Genomic DNA, 26,489 nt, shown 5'->3' on the forward strand with positions numbered 1-26,489 from the left:
CATGCTGCCCTTGCCTTTGTTAACTGGGGCATTGAGTACAAGAGCTGAGAAATCATGTTGCGGCTATAAAAAACTGCACATACATATATATATATAAATAAAAAAGGCCACATTTGGAGTATTGCATGCAGTTCTGGTCACCACACTACCAGAAGGACTTGGAAGCTTTGGAGAGAGTGCAAAGATGATTCACCAGATGTTTCCTGTCCTCGAGGATGTTGGTTATGAGGAGAGGTTGAATAAACTAGTATAGTTTTCACTGGAAAGACGGAGATTGAGGGGAGACCTGATAGAGGTCTACAAAATTATGAGAAGCACAGACATGGGGGGATAGTCAGAGGCTTTTTCCCAGGGTGGAAGTGTCAATTACATGGGGTCACAGGTTCAAGGTGAGCAGAGAAAGTTTAAGGGAAATATGCGGGGTAAGTTTCTCACACAGAGAGTGATGAGTGTCTGGAACGCGCTGCAAGAGATGGTGGTGGAAGCAGGCATAATAGCAACATTTTTTAAAGTTAAAGTTTATTTATTCATCACAAGTAAGGCTTACATTAATACTGCAATGAAGTTACTGTGAAATTCCCCTAGTCGCCACATATGGTGCCTGTTTGGGTCAATGCACCCTAACCAGCACGTCTTTCAGAATGTGGGAGGAAACCAGAGCACCTGGAGGAAACCCACGCAGACACGGAGAGAATGTGCAAACTCCACACAGACACTGACCCAAGTTATTTAGTTAGGGCATCATGATCGGTATGGGCTTGGCACATGGCAGGGCCTATTCCTGTGCTGTACTTTTCTTTGTTCTTTATACGTTACCCTGAATTTTGCTTATTGTTATTACTGGCACACCCCAATGATAGATTTCCTGCCAGGGTCAAGCTGGAAGTGAGTCATCTTGTGAAAGGATCATCGAGTCCCGTCCAAAGTCAGTCTCCTCATGGCAACAACTACCTATTCAGACAAACATATGTACAAATTACATAACCATGTACAGCCCTTTTTAGAACACTGAAATCAGAATATTATATGCCACAGACTGGAGCATAAATTAGCATGAAGCGTGTATATTTAACAGAATGTCCAAATGAATAATGATCTTTGCATTTTCTGCAGCACAATAACTAGATTTATTTAACAGTCTGCACAAGTTCAGACAACTGCCTCAGCATCACAGACCGATGTCATAACAGCTAGTTTCTAATTATCCCAGTGAGGTGGTTCCAGTTAGATACTTCAAACCCTTTTTGCAAGACTATCTAATCTTCCCCCATGAGTACCCACCACACAGACATAGTTCCATATAATTGAGCATTCAAATTCCAAAGGGAAGATCTGTCAACTGGTACCACCCAATCTCAATTTCTAAATAGAAGTTTTGAAATTGTATGGGGCTTTATTTAAAGAGAGGATGATCCTCTTCATCAGTAACTTCTTGCTATTTTCTAGTTTTCTCACAGCAGACATCAATCAAGCCGTATCTCAAGAGAGAGAAACACTTGTTTAAGCTCTGGGTCGGGGAAGGGTATGTATCTCACTTTATCTTGCTAATTCAGATGTGAACACTGGTCTGAGTTTGAAAGCACCAGTTCTTGATGGAGTCAAAATATTTTTGGGCGGCACAGTGGCACTTCGATTAGCACTGCTGCCTCACAGCACCAGGGACCCTTGCTTACTGGTATTACTGGCACACCCAAATGATAAATTTCCAGTTCGATTCCTGGCTTGGGTCACTGTCTGTTTGCATGTTCTCTCCATGTCTGCATGGGTTTCCTTCGGGTGCTCCAGTTTCCTTCCGCAGTCTGAAAAATGTGCTGGTTAGGTGCATTGGCCATTGTCAATTCTCCCTCCATGTACCTTTACGGGCACTGGAGTGTGGCGACTAGGGGATTTTCACAGTAACTTCATTGCACTGTTAATGTAAGCCAACTTGCAACACTAATAAATAAAACTTAAAATATTTTAATATGTTGGGGTTAATGAGAACAAAGTCACAAAAAATAATCAACAAGTAAAGGCCCTTGTTATTATAAGCATAGAGTCATAGAGGTTTACAGCATGGAAACAGGCCCTTCGGCCCAACTTGTCCATACTACCCTTTGTTTTAAACCCCCAAAGCTAATCCCAATTGCCTGCATTTGGCCCATATCCCTCTATACCCATCTTGCCCATGTAACTGTCTAAATTCTTCGTAAAAGACAAAATTGCACCCACCTCTACTACTACCTCTGGCAGCTTGTTCCAGACACACACCACTCCCTGTGCCCCTCTGGACACTTAAACATATACCCTGTAGCTTTAGACTCCCCTACCTTTGGGAAAAGGTATAGACTATCTAGCTGATCTATGCCCCTCATTAATTTGTAGACCCCTATAAGATCAGCCCTCAGCCTCCTACACCCCAGAGAAAAAAGTCCAGTCTATCCAATCTCTCCTTACAACTTAAACCATCAAGTCCCAGTAGTACCCTAGTAAACTTTTTCTGCACTCTTTCTAGTTTAATAATATCCTTTCTATAATAAGGTGACTAGAACTGCACACAGTTTATGTTTCGATAATCCAAATTTGTAAATGCTAGAATATTCTAAATACGGAGTTCTCTCTAGTATATAGTGCCAGCTAGAACTCAGTCAATTATTCTTGAACCAACAAACTTGTTGAGTCAGGGAACAAGTCCCACTCCCGGGGCAGGATTTTCCAGCTGCACTGACCCCAAGGCCAGAAGATTTTGTTCGAGGTCAATGGACCTTTGCTACGATTCCTGTGGTGGGCGGGAAGGGAAAATTCTACACCAGGACTGGAGCACAGAAATCCCAGCTGACGCTATATTTTTCTATATATTGTGGGGCTTGGGCATCGCTGGCTGGCCAGCATTTATTGGCTATCCCTAGTTGCCTGATGCCAATTGAGAGTCAACTACATTGCTGTGGTTCTGGAGTCACATGTAGGCCAGACCAGGGTAAAGACAACAGATTTCCTTCCTAAAGGACATTAGTGAATGAGGTGAATTTTTACAACAATCAACAATAGTTTCGTGGTCATCAGTAAATTCTTAATTCCAGATGTTTTTTACTGAATTCAAATTCCACCATCTGCCGTGACAGGATTCGAACCTGGGTTCCAGAACATTGAGAGTTTTTGGATTGATAGTCTAATGATAATACAACCAGGCCGTTGCCTCTCCAGTAGTGCAGCATTGAGGGAGTGCTGCACTAATGGATGTGCCATCAAGCCTCTCAGTTGGATGTAAAAGATCACAACCATGGAGAAACGGGTGGCACTGCTGCCTCACAGCACCAGGGACTTGGGTTCAATTCCCGGCTTGGGTCACTGTCTGTATGGAGTTCGCACACTCTCCCTGTGTGTGTGGATTTCCTCTGGGTGCTCCGGTTTCCTCCCATAGTCCAAAGATATGTCGATTAGGTGGATTGGCCATGCTAAATTACCCCTTAGTGTCAGGGGGACTAGCTAGGGTAAATGCATGGGGTCATGGGGAAAGGACCTGGCTGGGAATGTGGTCAGTGCAGACTCGATGGGCTGAATGGCCTCTTTCTGCACTGCAGGAGTCTATGATTCTATGAAAAGGGCAGTTACCCTTGGGGTCTGTGTCAATATTCAATCTCCAACCAACATAACACCATAAGACATTGGAGTAGAATTAGGCCACTTGGCCCATCGAGTCTGCTCTGCTATTCAATCATGCCCGATTATTTTCTCATCCTCATTCTCCTGCCTTTTTCCCATAGCCCCTAATCACCTTATTAACCAAGAGTTTATCTACCTCTGTTTTAAAGACATTCAGTGATCTGGCCTCTATAGTCTTCTGCGGCAAAGAGTTCCACAGATTCACCACTCTCTGGCTCAAGAAATTCCCTCTCATCTCTGTTTTAAAGGATCGTCCCTTTAGCCTGAGCTTGCGCCCTCTGGTTCTAGTTTTTCCTACTAGTGGAAACATCTCTAAGGAAAAGAAAGATTATCTGATTGCTGCTTGTGGGAGCTTGCTGAGTATAAATTGACTGCACTTCTTGCAATACAGTAAAAACAATTATTTGGCTGCAAAGTACTTTGGGACATCCTGTAATTGTGAAAGGCACCACAGAAATGGAAGTCTTTCTCTGAAGGGTTCCCTCTACAAATTGATCAGTACCCTGGCTCCAAATTTCCTGTTTCTTTATTGAGTGGAGCTGTTACCTATGGCAGTGTTTGCCCATGAACATTTAACACCCTGCTGTAACTTTCCTGTATCATTTCAACATTGGCATTAGCTCATCTGAGTGGTTTAATGCCTCCATTTGAGATAGCAGACAGGGAAATGGTTATACAAGTACTTAACCATTCATCAGCTGTAATTGCCAAGGGAATTTTCCAGACGTTGGTTGCAATTCAAAAGACTTTTTTCCCCCCTCATTATTTTCCTCCCTTCCCCAAAGGCATTAGCTCTTCGCTGATGCGCAGTTCTGAGTAAAGAATGCTTTCTGATATCTTACTCAAGACACAACTTAACTGGGGGAGTTACCATTGCAAGTCCAAATCTATCCATTCTCAACACCCACACACTTTCATCAGGAATCTGGATAGTCACCAGGAATGAGACTATCCAATTTACAAACAATTCCCACAAATAGCAAACCGATAACTTCTTGTGTTTTTGGTGCTGCTGGAGGAAGGACAATGGAAGATTTCACTTCCCATCTTGGAAAAATATATCTTTTATGTTCACAAGTGGGTAGATGGACCTCTATTCAATGTCTCATCCAAGAGATGCCACCTCTGGCAATGCAGCATTCTCTCAGTACTGCACTGAAGTGCCAGTCTCTACTACCACCACCACCAGACCCATCCCCCACCCCCACCCCCACCCCCACGCTCTTGTTTTCTTTTGATATATTCTTCCTTCATGGGATGTGGACATCACTGACAAGGGCAGCATTTGTTGCCCTTCATCAACTGCCCCTTGAACTGAGTGGCTTACTGGGCCATTGCAAGGGCAATTAACCAGTGTAAGAACAGAGCAGATTTCCTTCCCTATTTTATTTATTATTGTCGCAAGGAGGCTTACATTAACACTGCAATGAAGTAACTGAAAATCCTCTAGTCGCCACACTGGTACCTGTTCGGGTACACCGAGGGAGAATTTAGCATGGCCAACGTACCGAACCAGCACACGTTTTGAACTGTAGGAGGAAACCGGAGCACCCGGAGGAAACCCGCGCAGATGCAGAGAGAGCGTGCAAACTCCACACAGACAGTGACCCAAGCTGAGAATTGAATCTGGCTCCCTGGCACTGTGCGCCAGCAGTGCTAACCACTGTTACTGACACCAACTATATTGCAGATTCATTAATTGGATCCATGTTACCAAATTAGCTGATGCCTCTGGGTCATGGCTACAAAGTCATTACCACCATGCCACCATCATCCTGAGAGTAATGCAATGATTTTAAATCCTATGACCCATAACCTGTTCCACATTAATAGTGCACAACATGTTTTGGTAACTTTGTGTTTTCTCTCCTGTTTTCCCCTCCTGAGACTGTGACTCATGTTACAAGCACAACAACTTGTATTTATATTCCATCTTTAATAAAACCTTCCAAAGCTTTTCACAGGAGCAGTATAAAACAAAATTTGACACTACATAAGGAATTTATCCAAGTTCAGTATTGTCTAAAAACTGCAGTAATGTAAAGCTAAAATTCATTCCATTCAAATTCAAATAGTTCTTGTAGCCTTTGTCAGAACTCTTCTAATCTGTATATGAATTAGACTGTGTACTTGCAATTTGTATATAGAACATTACAGCGCAGTACAGGCCCTTCGGCCCTCGATGTTGCGCCGACCAGTGGAACCAATCTAATGACCCTCTAACCTAAACTATTCCAATGTTATCCATATGCCTATCCACTGACCATTTGAATGCCCTTAAAGTTGGCGAGTCCACAACTGCTGCAGGCAGGGCATTCCACGCCCTTACTACTCTCTGAGTAAAGAACCTACCTCTGACATCTGTCCTATAATTACCACCCCTTAATTTAAAGCTATGTCCCCTCGTGTTAGCCATCACCATCCAAGGAAAAAGGCTCTCACTATCCACCCTATCTAACCCTCTGATCATCTTGTATGGATTAGATTGTGTACTTTCAGCCGTCTACAAATGAATTCCAAACAATTTTCCCTCATGGAAGCAAATTAAAAGAATTGACTGCAGTGTAATGCAGAATAAATTTAAATTTGCTTCCTGTTATGCATGATATCTCAAGTGGGGCATGAGAATGCTGTGTAACACATCAGCCTGTTGTGTTGCTCAGATAGTTAAAATTCTGTTTGCTTTACTTTGTCAAAGTAAATTACGATGTCAACATGTTTCAGACTCTGTGGTAAGGAAGGGGTTAATGTGGTTATTGTCTTCAATGGGAGACAACAGACTGGGTCCGGAGTCAAGAAATGCGCTGGGACAAGAAGTGGAAGAATAATCTTGTTCACTGTTGTCTTCAATTAAAAGAAAAACCTTAAGCGTGAAGAAAGTGAAGTGAAACCTTGTGATTGTTTATGAATCTTTCATGCTTGTGATCGCTGCTTCTGTAATTTGATTACAGGAAAAATAACATACTTCAGCCCATTTAACCTGTGGTGGTGAGTGAGGGGGGTGTGGGGGACAGCTGGGAAGAGCTCGTTCTTCTTTTGACTGGTCTGTGGGATGTTTTTGTTACTTGATCATCGGAAGGCCATTGCCACCGATAATGTAGCACTCCCTCAGCAGTGAATCAGCACGCCAGCCTTTCTGTTCACATCTTGGAATGGATTATCAGTGCACAACTTTTATGGAGTTGAGTGAAACAGATACTAATTACCTCAATCAAAACCACTGATAACAGCCAGCTGTGATAAGGCAAATTTGCAAACATGCTGTATTTTTCTGCTTAACGCTCCCCAAATACCAGTTGTGATGTGACCCTTTTCTCATTACAGCACCAGCTGTTTAATTGACTCATAGAATCCCTGCAGTGCAGAAGGAGGCCATTTGGCGCAGAGTCTGTACCGACCACAATCCCACCCAGGCCCTATTTCTATAATCCCACACATTTATCCTGCTAATCTCCCTGACACTAGGGTAAATTTAGCAAGGCCAATCAGCCTAGCCTGCACATCTTTGGACTACGGGAGGAAACCGGAACACCCGGAGGAAACTCACGCAGACACGATAAAACATGCAAACTCCGCAGTGACCCGAGTCCCTAGTGCTGTGAGGCAGCAGTGCTAACCACTGTGCTACCATGCCATCTCATTGTTCTTCATGGCAACAAATTCAATCACCTTTTGTATAAAGACTTCTGCCATTTCTCCTGAACTTGCCTTTCATAAACTAAGAAGTTGAACCCTCTCATCCTCCAGTGTTGTGTCTGAAAGTCACGCTTTACTCCATCTGTCACATTAAGTTTATTTTTTTTTCCAGTCACAAGTAGGCTTACATTAACACTGCAATGAGGTTACTGCGAAAATCTCCTAGTCACCACACTCCAGCACCTGTCTGGATACACAGAGAATTTAGCACAGCCAATCCACCTAACCAGCATGTCTTTCAGATTGTGGGAGGAAACAGGAGCACCCAGAAGAAACCCATGCAGACACGGGGAGAACATGCACACTCCACACAGACAGTGAGCCAAGCCAGGAATCGAACCCAGATCCCTGGTGCTGTGAGGCAGCAATGCTAACCACTGTGCCACCGTGTCCCCTAAGAAAAAGATAAAGAAAATGAAGAGGAAGTTTGGGAGTAGGTTAACACAACAGCTGTTTCCTGTACTTCAAAAGTCGGATCAATCACAACTTAATTTATTTTTCTTATCTTTTGCTGAGGAATGTCAAACTCCCTGCTTTTCCTCAAAAAAAAAATCCACAGAATATTTAATCCCATTGGAACCATCAAAAAGCCTATGAGGCCTTTGTTTAGTCTCATCCCAAAGCCAGAGTTTTTAATGTACCTGTGACTGGGAAGTCATCATTCAAGTCTCTTTCCTCTGAAGCTGGGGCCCCTATCACTGTCTCGAGGCCCGAATTCTCCCGTGTCACACTGACAAGGACAGCACAGAGTACAGAAAACATGATTGGAGCACAGGGTTGTGGTGAGCTTAGGGAATCCAGAACCCAGTATCCACGTAAGAATGAATTCAATGGTTTTTGCTCACAACAGGCAGATTCCTCTTCTGAAAGTCAAGGGGTGAGAGGGAAGCCCAAGTGAAGTTAATAGTTAATCATGGGCAATAGCAACATATACTATGAGCAGAAAAAAAGTGTCACTCCCTCGTGAAAGTCCCATGCAACCTGAAAAGAAAAAATACTTAAATGCCCGGAATATTCTTTCATTGGTGTAGAAATATGCTAATCTGAGCTTTTTGGGATGCAATATAGACCATAGAATCCCTACACTGCAGAAGGAGGCTATTTAGCCCATCGAGTCTGCACCAGCCACAATCCCACCCAGGCCCTATCCCCATAACCCCCTGCATTTACCCGAGCTCGTCCCCCTGATACAAAGGGGCAATTTAGCATGACCAATCTACCTAACCCGCACATCTTTGTGCGCACTGTTTTTCAAAAGGTATTGAACTCTTCAGACGACTGAACTTCCAAGTATCAAGGCTGACTCTCTGGTGCAGTGCTGAGGGACTACTACACTGCTAGAGGTGCTGTCATTCAGATGAGATTCTCAAATGGATGTAAAAGATCCTATGATATTTTTACAAAGAGTACAGGAGTTATCCATGATATTCTGGCTAACATTTGTCCTTCAGTAAACAAAGATTCTCCAGCTGTGCTTGACTGAAAATTGGAGATTCCCGCCTGTTTCTTGACTGCAGTGGTTCAAGCGGCAACTTAAACCACTGCAAGCCACAGTCGTTTGGCTTCTATGACCAAGTCAGCTCTGTATCCATATTGCCAACTCACCTCTGATCCCATGCAACTTCACTTTCTGCACCAGTCTGCCATGAGGGACCTTGCCTTACTGATGTCCATGTAGACAACATCCACTGCCCTACCCTCATCAATCATCTTCGTCACTTCCTCGAAAAACTCCATCAAGTTTGTGAGACACGACCTCCTCTTCACAAAACCATGTTGCCTCTCGCTAATACGTTCACTTATTTCCGAGTGTGAGTAAATCCTGTCTCGAAGAATCCTCTCCAATAATTTCCCTAGCACTGACATAAGGCTAACTGGCCTGTAATTACCTGGACTATTCTTGCCACCTTTCTTAAACAAAGGAACAGCATTGGTTATTCTTCAAATCTTTTGGGACTTTCCTTGTAGCCAGTGAGGATACAAAGATTTCTCTCAATGTCCCAGCAATTTCCTCATTTGCCTCTCTCAGTATTCTGGGCCGTGCCCCAACAGGCCGTGGGGCACCTTAATATTTCTCAAGAACCCCAATACCACCACCTTTTTGATCTCAACATGAAATGTTTCAAACTATCTACACACCCTTCCCCAGACTCAATCCACCAAGTCCTTCTCTTTGGTGAAAATTGACACAAAGTACTCCTTTAATATCTCACCCATTTCCTCTGGCTCCACGTATAGACCCCCTCCTCTGTCCTTGAGTAGGCCAACCCTCTTGCTCTTTAAACATGCATGAGAAACCTTGGGATTTTCCTTAATCCTGCTGGCCAATAACTTTTTGTGACCCTTTTTAGCCCTCCTTACTCTTTCTTCCTACTTTCCTCGAATCCCACATTTGCTTCATGTGTTTCCAGCCTCCTAGCCTTGACAAAGTGATTCCCACTGACTCTAGTTTTGCTAGGGTTCCTTGATGCCACACCCAGTTGAATGTAGCCTTAATATCAAGGGCAGTCACTCTCACCTCGCCTCTGGCATTCAGCTCTTTTGTCCATGTTTGAATCATGGCTGTAATGAGGTCAGGAGCTGAGTGACCCAGTGGAATCCAAACTGAGTGTCACTGAGTAGGCTGTTGCTGAATGTGCCACTTGACTGCACTGTTAATGACTCCTCTCATTGGTTCTGGTGGCCTGTCTGTTTTCATTCCTTTTGATTATTTAGCAGTTTGACATGGCGGAGTCAACACATTGCTCTAAGTCACATGTAGACCAGACCCAGTAAGGACAGCAGATTTCTCTCCTTAGTGAACCAGGGAGGTTTTTTTTAAAATGACCATCAACAGTGGTTATATTAAGTTCAAATTTTTCATGGAATTCACATTTCACCATCTGCCATGGTGGGATTCTACCCCAGAACCTGGGATTACTAGGCCATTGACCATATCAGTAGATGTCCACCTCCCCATTGAAACACTTCCCTTTATTAGCTGAGGCATTGAATTTAAGACCAGGAAGGTTATGCTGGCGTTGTATAAAACGTAAATTAGGGCACAGTTAGAATTCCGTGTACAATCTGACCACCATATTACAAGTATATGGTCATACTGAAGAGGGTGCAAGAACATTGACAGGAATGAAGAACTCCAGTAATGGGGAAAGGTTGGATGAGCTGCAGATTGTTTTCTTTAGAAAGAGGAAATCGGAGAAGATTGAATTGAGGCATATAAAATTATGAGGGGCCTGGGTAGAGTGAATGGGAAGAATGACATTCCCTTAGCAGAGTGAGTAATAACCAGGGGGTTACTGATAGGTTGGTAGTAATTGACAAAAAGGATGAGAGGGGAATTGAGGAAGGGTTTTTTTTCACCCAGAGGGTGGTTTCGAACTCACTACTGGAAACAAAGGTAGAGAGAGGTAGAAACTCCCATTGTATCACTATGCCTCGGACATGCCATAATCTACAGGGCTACACCCAAGAACTGGAAAATACCTCCAGGCTGGATAGTTCCTTTCTGGCTGGCAGATGTGATGGGCTGAATGGACTCCTTCTGTGCTGCCATCATTACCAACTTTCTATTAAATAGTCTGCACTGAAATGCTGAGATCACTGTAACACACAGGTGAGGCTGCACATTCAATACTACATTCTGTTTTTGTCAGTGTGACACAAGGCAGTAATTCAGGCATGAGACTGCAGAGCTAAACAATAAAGTAGTTTCCTAAACAGCCTACTCCTTACCCTTCTTATAGACTTTCCAGTCAGGAAAAACAGCCTCTCAGTATCTGTCCTGTCGAACCAGCAAGGTCCAAGGTACAGAGCACTTTGAAAAGGTTTTGGTATACCTGAACAGCTCATTCATTCCATGATAGGGGAAGGCAACTGCTGTTTAACTCAATGATGGAGAAAAATGATCTCAGTCTGATCTGCCTGATAAACCTGCTTTCTGAATAATCTCCTGGGAAAGCAAATGTAACTGGAAAACACAGCACAATATCTATCTCACTCAGCTCACGACTATCATTTTGCAAAGTCACACAGTCCTCAAAAGGATGACTAACAGGGACATTGTCTGAGGTATAATTGTATCAAAGGTAAATAGGTAACACTTGTTGACAACTGTGACAATAGTTAGGTCAAAACATTTGCAAACATTGACTGTCCAGGCTCACAGGTAACGAATGCCTACTTAAGGAGGTTACCAGGGGAGCAACCACTGCCATGAAAGCATCCAAATACAGCGATCGGCCTGTTTTTAGTGCCTATAACGGAGGGACATCAAACAACACGTGACAATGAGCCACATCAAGAGACAGTAGCACAGGTGGTCAAAAACGTGTTCACAGAAGTAGCTTTCATAAAATCATAGAAACCTATAGTGCAGAAGGAGACCGTTCAGCCCATTGAGTCTACGCTGACCACAATTCCACCCAGTCCCTATCCCCATAACCCCATGCATTTACCCTAGTTAGTCCCCCGACACTAAGGGGCAATTTAGCATGGGCAATCCATCTAACCCACACATCTTTGGACTGTGGGAGGAAACTGGACCATCCAGAGGAAACCCATGCAGACAGAACATAATAAGAACATAAGAAGTAGGAGCAGGAGTAGGCCATCTAGCCCTTCGAGCCTGCCCCGCCTGAAGTGGCTCAGTTCCACTTCCCCGCTTTCTCCCCATAACCCTTAATTCCCTTGTCTACCAAAAACCTATCTACCCGTGACTTAAATATATTTAGCGAGGTAGCCTCCACCACTTCAACGGGCAGAGAATTCCAGAGATTCACCACCCTTTGAGTGAAGAAGTTCCTCCTCAACTCCGTCCTAAACTGTCCCCCCCCTTATCTTGAGGCTGTGCCCTCTAGTCCTGCTGTCCTTTCTGAGCAGGAAGAATCTCTCTACCTCTACCCTATCCATCCGTTTCATTATCTTATACGTCTCTAGAAGCTCCCCCCTCATCCTTCTAAACTCCAACAAGTACAGACCCAGTCTCTCTTCAGAGTCCAATCCCCTCATCTCTGGTATCAGCCTAGTGAACCTCCTCTGCACTCCCTCCAAGGCTAAAATATCCTTGTGCAAGTGCGGCGACCAAAACTGCACACAGTACTCCAGCTGCGGCCTCACCGGTGCCCTGTACAGTTGCAGCAAGACCTCCCTGCTTTTATATTCTATCCCCCTCACTATAAAGGCCAGCATTCCATTCGCCTTCTTGATCACCTGCTGCACCTGCAGACTGGGTTTTTTGCGACTCATGCACAAGGACCCCCAGGTCCCTCTGCACCATAGCATGCTGCAGCTTTTCGCCCTTTAAATAGTAATCCCTCCTACTATTATTCCTGCCAAAGTGGATAACCTCACACTTGCTAGGGAGGGGGGAGGATGTGCAAATTCCACCCAAGCCAGGAATCGAACCTGGGTCTCTGGCGCTGTAAAGCAGCAATGCTAACCACTGTGCCATCACGCTGTGCTTCGCAGGAGTATGGAAGGAGGGGTAGGGAAGTAGGAGGATTTAAAAAAGGAATTCCAGAACTTCAGCTCCAAGAAGGTCTTAAGGAGAGGAGAGGAAAATGGAGGAAAAGAAGTCCAGTATGGATAAATCTAGAAGTTAAATTTTTAAAATTCTTTCTGATTCAGTGTTACATTGTTTGTCCTAGCATGCAGTAAGCCGGAAGCTCCCTCATGCCTGAACTGATTAAAGCAGAGAGCAGCTGCACAATGAGGTAGAAGGTCTGGAACTCAGTCTATGTTGATATGGTCTATCCCCACTGGAGTAGCAGAAACCAGACAGTCATAAAATCCTTATAGTGCAGGAGGCGGCTGTCCAGCCCATTGAGTCAGCACCGACTCTGAAATAGCATCACACCCAGGCCCTTTCCTCCGATCTATCCCCATAGCCCCACACATTTTCCATGGCTAATTCGCCTAACATACACATCTTTGGACTGTGGGAGGCAACAGGAGCACCCAGAGGAAACCCACACAGACATGGGGAAAATCTGCAGACCGTATACCAACAGTAACCCAAGACTGGAATTGAACCCAGATCCCTGGTACTGTGAGGCAGCAGTGCTAACCACTATGCCGCCCTTTTTAACATTTTAGCACAGTGCCTCTGGATAAGGCTCACTACCCATTGATCCCTGCAGCCATGTAGATGCTGGGCTAGAACAGGGTCAAACTCTTCTGATGTCCCAGCAGTTGAATAACTAGTTGGCATGCACATTGGAGCCAAAACACAAGAAGAGTGACTGATTAAATGAAGCATTGCAGGCAGCCAGTTACAATGGAACACCACATCGCTACACGCGTCAGGACTGGATGAAAGGAAACATTAAAAGTGTAAAAGTTCAATTCACCAGAGAGTATAGAGGGAGTGAAATGTCAGTTACGCTTTGGTCTCATTAAAGCCATGATTAAACAGCACTGGGTGGGATGGAGAAGATTTAATGACTCAGATTCTTCTCCAGCAGAAAGTAAGACTGCTTATATCATCACTCTGTCACTTACAGCTGGGTGATAATGGCTTGGGGTCACTGAATTTTCAATTCCCTCTCTCCCTTTCTGTGATATCTATGTTTAGCAACAGCTGAGATTTTGACTTTGCCATGTTGGTAATTTCACAGAAATTCATGCTGCTTACTCTCATCCCTTGAAGAACCATGAAAATCCCAGCACCCAATGATCCAGTTGATAAATACACTCCTATGCAAATACTAAAACATGTGAATGATAAAAGGCCCCGTTCCTGATTCCTCCTCTGTCTGAATTAACTGATGTCAGCCAAGATGATGGTGGGAAACACTGCACTGCAGGCTATTGGATTGCTTTTCATACCTATTTAACCATCCTTCAAGGATCGTGAATGAAGCCCAGTCCATCACTCAAGCCAGCTTCCATCCATTGACTCCATCTACACTTCCCGCTGCCTTGGGAAAGCAGCCAACATAATTAAGGACCTCAAGGAACTCGGACATTCTCTTTTCCACCTTCTTCCCTTGAGAAAAAGATACAAAAGTCTGAGGTCGCATACCAACCCACTCAAGAACAGCTTCTCTGCTGATTTCAGACTTCTGAATGGACTTACCTTTCATTAAGCTGATCCTTCTCTACACCCTAGCTACGACTGTAGCACTACATTTTGCACACTCTCCTTTCCTTCTCTATGAACAGTATGCTTTGTCTACATAACGCACAAGAAACAATACTTTTCATTGTAAGTTAATACATGTGACAATAATAAATCAAATCAATTCAGTGAAGTGTCCCTCTAAATAGTCAAATACATTGTTGACAAACTTGCAAAACCTAGCCTTAAGCAAGATAGCAATGTGCTACTTGAGCAGAGATTCTGCAACAAATGCAATCCTGAGCTCCACTCCGTTCAGTCACTTTACCCCAAAACATTTCATTTTCCTTTTGTTCGAAAGATCACAAGAAATAAGAGCTGGGGTGGGCCATTTGGCCCTTCAAGCCTGCACCCCATTTAACAAAATCATGGCTGATTTATCTCAGCATCTTCCTCCATTATCCCGCTATCCCACAATTCCCTTATCTATTGACCTCATTCTTAAACATACTCAACAACTGGGCATTCGCAGCTCTCTGGGATAAGGAATTCCAAACTTACACAACCATTTGAGTGAGGGTGCCACAGTGGCATAATGCCAGGGACCTGGGTTCAATTCCAGCCTCGAGTCACCGTCTCTGTGGAGTTTGTACATTCTCCCTGTGTCCGCGTGGGTTTCCTCCAGGTGCTCCGGTTTCCTCCCATGCTCTAAAGACATGCAGGTTAGGCAGATTGACAATGCTAAATTGCCCCTTAGTGTGCCAAGATGTGTAAGTTGGGGGATTCGTGGGGTAAATACATAGGGTTACAAGGTAAGTTGGGGTAAGAGTTGATGCAGACACGATGGGCCAAATGGCCTCCTTTTGCACTGCAAGGATTCTATGAAAAAATATTTCCTCATCTCAATCCTAAATGGCCAGCTCCTTACTCTGAGTTTGTAGCTCTGTGTTTGAGATTCTCCAGCAGGTGAGGGGCGATTCTCCCAGCCCGCTGCACTGCTTCTGTAATTGGCGCGGAGTTGAATAAATTATTTATATCCTCATTTAAATTCATTTTAAATCTCATTAGCAGGCACGAGACTGAAGTCTCTGGATGCGCTGGCCTCTCCCTGCCGATACCTGGAGTGGTTCACTCCGGGGGGGTTTCGTACAGCTCCCCACTTGCGGGGAGTTGACGGCCCAACCCAGCTGAGCGAAGGGGGGGCAATCGAGGCACACCAGAGGATCGGGTGTCAGGATGTGTGAGTGCCCTTGAGGCATTGCCACCTCTTTGCATTGCCAGGCTGCCCCCGGCACTGCCCATTGGGCATTGAGAAGGGGCCAGGGCCTAATGAGGTGATCAGTGGCGGTGGGGGGGTTCTTGCTGCCACTTTGCATTCAGGCTCAGTGACAGAGGGAAGGAGGTCAGCAATCTGGCGGAGGGGTGGGAGGGGGGGAGAGCCGGCGAGCTGGCCAGCATTTGGGGGGCCAGCAGTGCGGGGTTACTGCGCACGCGTTGATCTTGGTGCTGATAGATCGGCCTGTGCATAGTGGCCCACTCAGTGCTATGCTGCCAGCCTCTAGCAGAAATGGGTCTCACCTGATTTTCAGCTTAATTCATGCTAGGGCACTCTGTGACGCACAGAGTGTGGGAGATTCATTTTGAAACTCCCACTGAAGAAACCACCGTGATTCATTTTAAAAGTAGAGTTTATTTATTAGTCGTAAGTAAGGCTTACATTAACACCTGCAATGAAGTTACCGTGAAATTCCCCTAGTCGTCACACTCTGGCACTCTAACCAGGGCATCTTTCAGAATGTGGGAGGAAACTGGAGCACCCGGAGGAACCATACACAGACACAGGGAGAACATGCAAACTCCATACAGATAGTGACCCAAGCCACTGGCACTGGGAGGCAGCAGTGTTAACCATTGTGCTGCCGTGCCACCCGTTTTTATGCAAATTCAACACTTAGAATTTTTGGGGGAGAATCGTCGTCTATGTTTCAATGAAGCAACTGCTCATTTTTCTAAACTCTAGGGAATATTGGCCGGTTGCTCAATGTCTTCTCGTTAGAGGATCCTCGGACCTCAGGAATCCATCTGGTGAATCTTTGCTTTAGGGCAGTTATGTCCTTCCAATTGTCTCCCCTCGTTCCTGCCTGATTTTCTTGCATATTCAGGCTGGAGTGACAGATGGGGACTGACATAGGTTAATCCTCATAATGCAATGGGTGCTGCAGCTATTTGTAAACACCTACTCCCCCCCCCCGCACCCCACTACCACTGCCTCAGGAACCAAGCAATTATTACCCATATCCAGTCCATCTAACCAGATAACACCCTCCTTTAGCCTAGAGGAGGGAATGATAAACAAAATAAACCTCAATATTCACTGGAATTCTCCGTAGGAAGTGAAACAAATTGGAAACACTTCCATCCAGCTTTTGAACTCATTAAAAATGTAACAAACATATTCGACTGAACAGTCAAGATTCAGCTGAAAAGCCAACTGCAGACTTCAGCGACCGAATTGAATGATTCGAAAAGCAGTATTAATTGTGAAATTATAATTCCTTCCGGTAAGGCAAATTTGGATCACTTGTAAAAATTTAAACAGATACCAGATGGGCCAAGAGTGCGGATATATCACAGCCCAGCTGGAATATTTGGAGCAAGAACATGTTTTTGACTTCAGCATCTCCACAGTTGTTACGTTAAAGCCAAATCCAATATATGAAATGAGAGACTGCAACCAGGTAAGGTACAGATCATCACTCTGGCAATGCAGTGAATACTATGTTCCAGTGAGTACCTGATATATATTACTATATTCAGTAGAAAATTGTAGCCAAAATATTGAACAATAAATGATTCTTTTTCTATATAAATGACTATTTATTGTTGGAAGAAATGCAGACCAGTTATAAAGGTGCAAACCTACAAAAACACTCTTCTAATCTCTTCGATAAGAGACTTTACACTTCTGGTCAGCATCTTATGAAAGAAAGGTAGTGAGTTAATTTAATAATTTCAACTAAAATTACTTTTAATGATGTAACAAACGAGAAGTGAAGAGACATGACTAGACAGAACTGACCTGAAGATAGTTCTTGATTTGGAATCTTTAGGATATTCCTTTAAAGAGGAAATTTGATCTCATTCACCGTTGGGGCAGCTTCACAGAAACGAGTATCTTTTAGTGGAGCAGGTTCGATGGGTCATTTTGTCTGATCCTATCTATCTTTTGCTCTTGAAGGGGTTATACCTGAGCCAGATTCTGCCATCAACGCATATCCATACATGCACTTACAATAGTGATCACTGAAAGACTGACATTTGCCATTCGCTGCTAAGGGATGCTTAGACAATTGTAAATTTCACCCAGTGCCCAGGCTGAGACCAGCGAACAGTACAGATTGGATATCACACCTACACATCGTGCATAATAATAAAACTTCAGATTGTTTTAACCAGACGCTTTTGGGTGTTTGGATGGATGGCCTTATCCTTAACAGGCCCTCAGTATTCAGAAAATTTCATTCCAAGGAGGCCTGTTCTTTCTACCATCTTCCGTCTGGAAAAATATACAAGAGTCTGAGGTCGTACCAATTGACTCAAGAACGGCTTCTTCTCTGCTGCCTCAAGCTTTTGAATGGACTTACCTTGCATTAAGTTGACCCTTCTCTGTAACACTACATTCTGCACTCTCTCCTTTTCTTCTCTATGAATTGTATGCTTTGTCTAGTGCGCAAGAAACAACACTTTTCACTGGATGTGACAGTAATAAATCAAATCGAGCTGGCTTAAAACAGTAGGATAGAGTCATAGAGGTTTACAGTATGAAAACAGGCCCTTCGACCCAATTTGTCCATGCCACCCCTTTTTTTTTAAAGTCTCTAAGCTAGTCACAATTGTCCACATTTGGCCCATATCCAGCTTACTCGTGTACTGTCTAAAACACTTTTTAAAAGACAAAATTGTACCCACCTCTACTGTTACCTATATTTGTCTTCTGTTGGGCTGGGGTGAGTAGTAGTTCTGGGAAGGCATCTTCACCAAAACTTTACAGCACAAACTGCAAACACAACCCCAGGATGAATTGTGCCAGCAATTCTGTTGCATCTGCTAATGCTTCAAGCTAAGCATGTACATGGCTGCTAGCCATATTCATGTTGGGAACCTAATTGAGTACTCCTCACTCAATTTTCAATTAATTTATCGAATTAGGATACAATCCTACTTGATTCTTACCTTTGGTTCCTAGCATTATTTGAAGATTCTGAGTGAGCAAATCTTAGCAGACTAACAGTAAGATCATTGGAAGATTTCCTGCCAGCTCAAATTTCTTTCATTCAAAATTTGTGCCTTCATTAATCCCGGTATTGGCATGGAGCAAACTCCTGGAGCTGGTGGTTTGGCACATGATAAGTCTAGCATTGAGACACTGCCCAGGATTTTCAACAAAATAGCTCCCTACATTTTACTCCCTCTTCCTGTAGCCCTGCAAATCTCTCCCCTTCAGGTAACAACCCAATCCTCATTTGAAAGCTATGAGTGAATCTGCCTCTAACACACTGAGGCAGGGAATTCAGGATCCCTGAATAGTTATGCAAAAAGGATTTGACTCATGTCATCATTGCAACTTTTACCTTAAATGAGTGCCCGCTGACCCTTAGACCAAATGGAACAGTTTCTCTCCATATACTCCAGCCAGGCCCCCTCATGATTTTGACACCTGTCAAATTTTTCCTAACCTTTGATTTCTCCTCCAATTGCTATTTCTAGCAGTTTTAGATTTTATCTCGATGAACTAACTCTCAGAAAAGGCAAATACATTACGTCAATTGCCACAGCTGTGTCTTTCAGAACAGGGCTGTGGTTACTAAGCAAACTGAAGGAAGGTGCATTTACTTGCACTATTCCTGATAGTACATGTCTGAAGGTAATTTAGAAAGTAACTCAGTGAGATGCCATGCTCATTTACCCTGCTCAGATACCCTAGCCAGACAACTCTCGCCAAAATAAGGCTTTCTTCACTGCAGCATTCAAAACAGACTTGAAGATGTAGATTGGCAGGAGCTAACTTCTGTTCTGCTACAATAATTTGGCACATTCTGCACTTGTGTACAGTAGCTTGAACCAGAAGCAGAATGTGAAATTTCCATCTTGGTTACCAGGTAAAGGTAACTGGGTTACAACACAAACAGAAATTCCAAATCCCAGTCAGTACTGACTTAGCAGATTTCCAGTGAAATGTAGTGTAGGCTCACAAATGAAGATGGGCTGCTTGAATACCAGAGGGCTTGAAGAGGTCAGTGAATGTATACCCCAGAGCCTTGCAGGGAGCCAGCAGGAAGATTGAGGGAATATTTTAGCTGTTTTAATGCTAGCATATCCACTTTCCTACTGCTGCTGGAGATAGATTAAAATCCTTCATTTCACCTGCTTCAATATCAGGATTGAAAACTGCTTTGTTCAGTCAGTGACCAGTAGCCCATGATCCTTGCATTCTTACCACCAACTCCCCCCCTGTCCCCATCACAGATCGTTCACAGGTTTTGCATGGTATTAAACCTCAAGTTATGTTTATGATTATATAGCGTCAACAGAGACTGCCTACTGCCACCTCCTGGTCTATCTACACCTCAAAATCGAACACACTTATCCTCCTGCTTACAATCCCCTCATGGTCTTGTCATTTCTCACTCAGCCTCTACTGATTTTTCCCCTCCCTTTGCTCTGTGGTTAATAACTGTTCCCTCAGCTATCCAGGCTCGACATTCTGCAATTCCCTCCTTAAACACTTCTGCCTCCCCACCTTCCTTGTGATTGCCCTAGGACCAACTCTTTGACAGTTCCCGGTCAATCTTTCAGATGTTTTCTTTTTCAGTTTGGGCTTCCTTTTTTTTTTGTGCACTTGAGAAGGACTTTCAACATTTAAAGGTGCAGTATTAATGCAAATTGTTATAGTCTCTTTGCTATAATCCCAATCATATATCAGATACAGTCTCAAATCAGCAAACAAACAAACACTTCATTTGCTAAGCAGCAATGACACAAAATTACTTGGTCACATCTTGCAGATGCCGAATTGAAGGCAGAGACTGAAAGCAAGTGGAAGTGGTAAATACGGGGCGTGATGGTGACACAATAATCAGCGCTACAGCCTCACAGCTCCAGGGACCTGGGTTCAATTCGAGCACTGGGTCACTATCTGTGTGGAGTTTACACATTCTCCCCGTGTCTGCGTGGGTTTCCTTTGGGTGCTCCAGCTTCCTCCCACACTCCAAAGATTGGCAGATCAGGTGCACTGACCATGTGAAATTGCCCCTTTGTGTCCCTAGATGCGTAGGTTAGAGGGATTAGTGGGGTAAATATGTGGGGTTATGGAGATGGGGCCTGGGTGAGATTGTTGTCTGTGCAAACTTGATGGGCCGAATGGTCTCCCTCTGCACAGTCAGAATTCTATGATAATACATGATGTACGGAAAACTGAGGTTGGAACATGAGTTTACATTGGCAACTAAGTACTGAACCCAACAGCTGTTCAAATCTGAATTACAAAGCAAATTCAAATCATTTTGGCAGCTTTGTTTGTCAACATAATCAACTCTGCAACAACTGAAATACTTGGAGATGTTTATGAGATTCAAGGCATTCTATTCACTTATTTAACTTCTACCAACTGTTTGGTGATAAGCTATCGGGCCAAGTCGTAGAACATACTTTGAATAAGATCAAGGCCTAAAATGTCATTGCTGTATTGGTTTAATTTTTAACTTGATGCCAGACAATGAGTTAATTAATGCTTGCGGTTAAAGAACATCGTTTGACACGTTGAAGGATGGAGGTTGGGGTCGTATCTCTATATTACACAATAACCAATATAGAAAGAAGATATATGTAATCCAAAACATGTTGGTCTGGTATGTGTGCTCGCAGCTGACTTAGAAGAAAGCTGGCATAGATTTCACTGTTCGCAATATTAACCCAGGCACCAAACAGGTTAAGAAGCATTTCATGTTAAAAAGATTCCTCACACACCAAGTAAAAACTATTGATAATCATCCACTTTTTATAAATTTTATAGAAAGTATAAAGATTGGAACATACACATGGGATCACGGTAGAGGCTGAAGTGTCATAACTAAACTTAAAGTACATTTTAAAAATCTAGAATGTTACTAAATGGAGAGAGAGAGATTTGACATTCCACAGATGTACAATTGAGGTTATTGATACACAACTGTCTCTGTTCATATCAGTTGAAGTGATTTATTAAGATTTGCATCTGCAAGGGTTTTAACACCGTTCTTCTGAAGGAGCAGGAATCACTGCCTACAATTTCTGGATTGTCATCAAAAGAGCAAATGCTGGAAAATCTCAACAAGTCAGACAGAATCTGTAAGGAGAGAAAAGAACTGGCATTTTGAGTCCAGGTGACCCTTTGTCGAAAACTGTTGATAAGGTGAAGATGTGAAGTGGTGCGGGCTCGAAGCTTTTGTCAAAGTTATTGATAAATTTACAACAATTCCAGCATACCCTCGCTGCTGATATGTTTAAAAGCAGTTTTAACAGGTCTGAGCTTAGCACAGATTTTGAAGGGTAGATTACATTTGAGCATCCTGGAGAATTTGTTGAAGGTACAATATCAACTTATATTTATGTAGCACCTTTAAATATAATAAAATGCCCCAAGGCACTTCATTATCAAAAGACAACTCTGAGCTACACAGAGATATTGGGTCAGATGAATCAAAGCTTGGTCCGCGGTAGGGTTTAAGTATCTTAAAGGAGGAAAGGGAGAAGTGGACAGATGTAGGGAGGGTTTTCCAGAGGTTCAGGTCTAAGGAACCGGACAACAATCATTAATGCTGGGTGCAGCAATTAAACGCAAGATGCTCAAGAGAACAGAATTAAAGGATCACAAATATTTCAGAGATGGTGAAAATTAGGGAGATAGGGAGGGTCAGGTGACAGAGGGATTTGAAAACAAAGATGAAGATTTTAAAATCAAGCTGTTGTTTTACCAGGATCCAGTGCAGGTGAGTGAGGAGGTGATAATTAAGGCACAGGGCAGCAGAGTTTTAGAAGATCTCTAGTTTATCCAGGATAGAATATGGGAGACCAGCCAAGAATGCGCTGGAATAAATCACAGAATTCATAGAATCACTACAGTGCAGGAGGAGGCCATTCTGCAACAACAAACCCACCTCGACCCTATACCCCAACACTAAGGGGCAATTTACCATGGTTAATCTACCTAACCTGCGTATCTTATGAGTGTGGGAGGAAACCAGAGCACCTGTAAGAAAACCCATGCCAACATGGGGAGAATGTGCAAACTTTGCACAGTGACACGGGCCTGAATTGAACTTGGGTCCCTGGTACTGCGAGGCAGCAGTGCTAACCACTGTGCCACCGTGCTGCCCATATAGTCAAGTCCAGTGATAACAAATGCGTGAGTGAGAGCCTCAGCCACATTTGATCAGAGGCAGGGTTGGTCGGACAATGTAACACAAATGTCAACATGTAGTCTTGGTGATTGCACAAATATGCAGTCAGAAGCTAATTTTAGGGTCAAACGTGGCACTAAGTTTGCAAAATGACTGGTTTAAGCATCAGATTGTTGTCAAGGAAGGGATGGAGCCAGTAGCTGGTGGATGGAATCTGGAAAGGGACTGAAAACAATGGCTTCAGTCTTTCCAATATTTCATTGGACTATATCGATGCTCATCCAGTATTGAATATGTTGAATAAGCATTCTTATAATTTAGTAACAGTGGTGGAGTTGAGATATAATGTTGAAGTGGAATTATGTCATCCCTGTACACGTGAATCATAATAGTGTTTTCAGATGATGTCACCAAGGGGGCAGCAGGTAGATGAGAAGTAAACAGGAAGACTGAAAGGCAAACTGTCAGGGTTACTTTTGGGCTTCTAGGAGGGTGTCCCTCGTTGCCAGGTGATTATGGTTGATCAGAAGTCCTATCCCAGGGAAAGGGCCATCTGCTGAGAGTCATACCCTTGCTGGTGTAATGACTTCACTGAAGCCATTGAGGTTTGCATCTTATGAAGTTCTTGAGCTCTTTATTGCTTGTCCAATGAGGGAGCCATTGTTGTGTACATAATCAGGAGTGTCAGGTCCCCTGGCACTCCAGATGCCGACTCTTCTAACACTCCATGAACTTTAATAGACCTTGTAAATAATCATTTGTAGGAGACACTGGCCTTTGCTGACTTATTTTAGCTGCCAACTCTCCTCCCCCATGACCACCCGCTCCTGATCACTCACCTATGATGTGGGTCCTTTGGCAATCCTGGGCCTTGAGTGGGTGCATTACCAGCTGCTGCTGAGTACTGCACAGGTCGCTGCCTCTGATTGGCCAGCAGAACTCAGGGGGTGGGATTTCCACCCAGGGTCCTTGATCCCAGGGAAGGCCCACCACTACCCAGTTAAATGACTTATTGGTACTTAATTCGACAGGTCTTCCCAAAAGGAGGTGAGGCAGTGTTCTCAATGGCTCTCCCATCAGCAAGCGAGACCCCCTTTGCCTACATTGAATTCAGTGTGATTTTTTGTGTTGTAACATTCTATAAATGATGAATTGAAGTTAGTATCCTGATACAAAGCAGATTTGTATCTCATATCAGTGGAGTATCAACAATAACGTTCACTCTATTGTAAGGTCAGAACTGGAGATATTTGCTAATAATCATAATGCTTAGTTCCGTTTGTAACTCCTCAGATACTAAGGCAGTCCACGCCTGTATGCAACAAAACTTGGACAACATACAGGCTTGGGTAGTTTAGTGGCAAGTAAATTTTGTACCATACAAGTGACAGGCAAAGACTAGAGAGCATCTAATAATCTCCCCTTAATATTCAATGACATCACCGTCATTGAACCTCCCACTATTAACATCTTGGTGGTTACCATTGACCAGAAATGTAACTGGACCAATGACATAAATACCATGGCTCCAAAAGCAGTTTGAGGGTAGGAATTCACCTCTTGATCCCTGAAACCTGTCCATCACCTACAAGAAGTCAGAAGTGAAACTGAAAACTTTTCAATAAAAACAGAAAATGCTGGATAAACTCAGCTACAATTCTGTAGAAGGATAATTTAGACTCAAAATGTTAACTTTCTCTCCACAGACCTGCTGAGTTTATCCAGCATTTTTTGTTTTTATTTCAGATTTCAAGCATTTATAGTATTTTGCTTTTATGTGAAAACTCTCCACTTGGCTGGATGAGTACAGCTCCAACTGCACACAAACTGGACAGCATGCTGAACAAAGCAGCCTACTTGATTGCTATCCTATCTACCCCTTAAACAGCAACTCTCTCCACCACTGAAGCACAAGGGCAGCAGTATGCATCATGTGCTAGATGCACTGCAGCAACTCGCTAAGGCTCCTTTGACTGCACCTTCCAAACCAGTGACCTTTAACATCTAGAAGGACAAGGGCAGTACATACAAGGGGACACCACCACCTGCAAGTTCCCTTCCAAGTCGCTCACTATCCTGACTTAGAAATATACTGCTGTTCCTTCGCTGTCGTGGGGTAAAGATCCTGGAACTTCCTCCCTAACAACCACAAGAACTGCAACAATTCACCTTCTCAAGGGAAATCAAGGATGGACAATAAACGTTGTCCTAATCAGTGACACCCAGTGAATTAAAAACACCAAGGTCTGCTGACTTTAATGCTTATTTTTGCAACATGTTAGAATTTTAACAAAAATTTTAAATAATCATCCAGTTACATAAAATATCAATTGTTCTCTCATTTTACAGTTGAACTATCTGACAAAAGTGTAATCTGTTACATTAGCTCCTATAAAATTATTGTCTGATTCTTACATAACCAAACAATCAGAATAATCACATCGCTCCCCAATACTCTCGCCTGATAATAATTACTACCATGCTGTTGAATTAGATGTCACTAAAACCCAAAAACTTTTAGCTTCGTTCTTCGTAAATAACAGCAAGTAGATCATACTGGAACACAAGGAGGAAGTACTAATTAATCGGTAATTCCATGTTGCTCGTATTATGTGGATCCCAATTCATATAAGCTACTTCAGAAGCTCTGGCTTTGTGTTGAACACCATTCAATCTGGGGACCAGTCAAACCCCAAAATATGCATCTGACAACATATCACTAAATAGCGAAACTTTATTAAAGCAAACCATTAGCTTTTAAAATGTAAAACACTTAAGCTGTTAGCAGTTTGAGATTCACAAGCTTTGAAAGCTGAAGGAAATAATTCAATATTATACAATATTGCATTGATACAGGATCTTTCACGACCTCAGTTCACCCCAACGCACTTCACAGCCAGTTAAGTATTTTTGAAGTACAATTTCTGTTGTCATATAAGGAGCTATACAAGAAGACATACAAAAGATTGCCACAAACTTAGCCATCAGCATCCTTGCTTCAAAAATCACAATTACAGAGCATGATGGATAATATTATACTTTTCCCGCTCCTCTCCTGAAAGCGCTGACTCCCGTTGAGGTACAGTTCCATGGATGCCTGTAGCAGTCGATCATCACATCCACACGCCAGTCTTCTTACCTGAACCTTGGGAGTGTCAGGAAGGTGATTGGATCAGGGCAGTTGTCACAGCCAAACCAAATCCTCTACTTACCTGACATCCACATTCCTGTTTGTGTAGCTCAGTAAACATCACTAAAAAGTGAACAGGAGCAGGCTAATACTGATTGGTGCAAATTTCAGGGGATGAATCTTCTGCACTCAGAAAGATGAGAGATTGAATGATTTTCCCATGTAAGGTACCAGGATCAGCAGCAAATTCCCTCAGGGTCAGATAAACTAGGATAAAACTTCTCTCCACTCTGTCTCGTGATATACCCGATTCCCTGCTTCAGCGGAACACTAACTCCTGGACCTCTTACATTTTCCACATTAGACATTCCTTGAATGCCAATTTTAGGCCAAATTAGGAGACTTTTTTTTGCTTCAGTGCCCACAAAGAACAAAGTTGAGACCCATTTCATAAAGAATCCTGAAACCAAACTGCCATTTGATGTGCTCCCAGTGCTTTGCCATCCACATTAGGCTGAAACCTATG

General features: G+C 43.3%; 1 protein-coding gene across 1 annotated transcript in view; it reads right to left on the reverse strand.

The window, feature by feature from the left end:
• Window positions 1-932: 932 nt before the first annotated feature.
• The window catches only part of upf2 (UPF2 regulator of nonsense mediated mRNA decay), a 166,580-nt gene continuing 141,023 nt past the window's right edge, over window positions 933-26,489 (reverse strand). Inside the window, exon 24 of the mRNA XM_080207740.1 lies at window positions 933-951. Within this exon, the coding sequence (XP_080063866.1) occupies window positions 948-951 (4 nt within the window). The 3' untranslated portion in view covers window positions 933-947. The remainder of the gene's footprint in view (window positions 952-26,489) is intronic.

Source organism: Carcharhinus amblyrhynchos, chromosome 19 (assembly GCF_965287045.1).
Source record: "Carcharhinus amblyrhynchos chromosome 19, sCarAmb.v2.hapA, whole genome shotgun sequence".
Taxonomy (NCBI): Eukaryota; Metazoa; Chordata; class Chondrichthyes; order Carcharhiniformes; family Carcharhinidae; genus Carcharhinus; species Carcharhinus amblyrhynchos.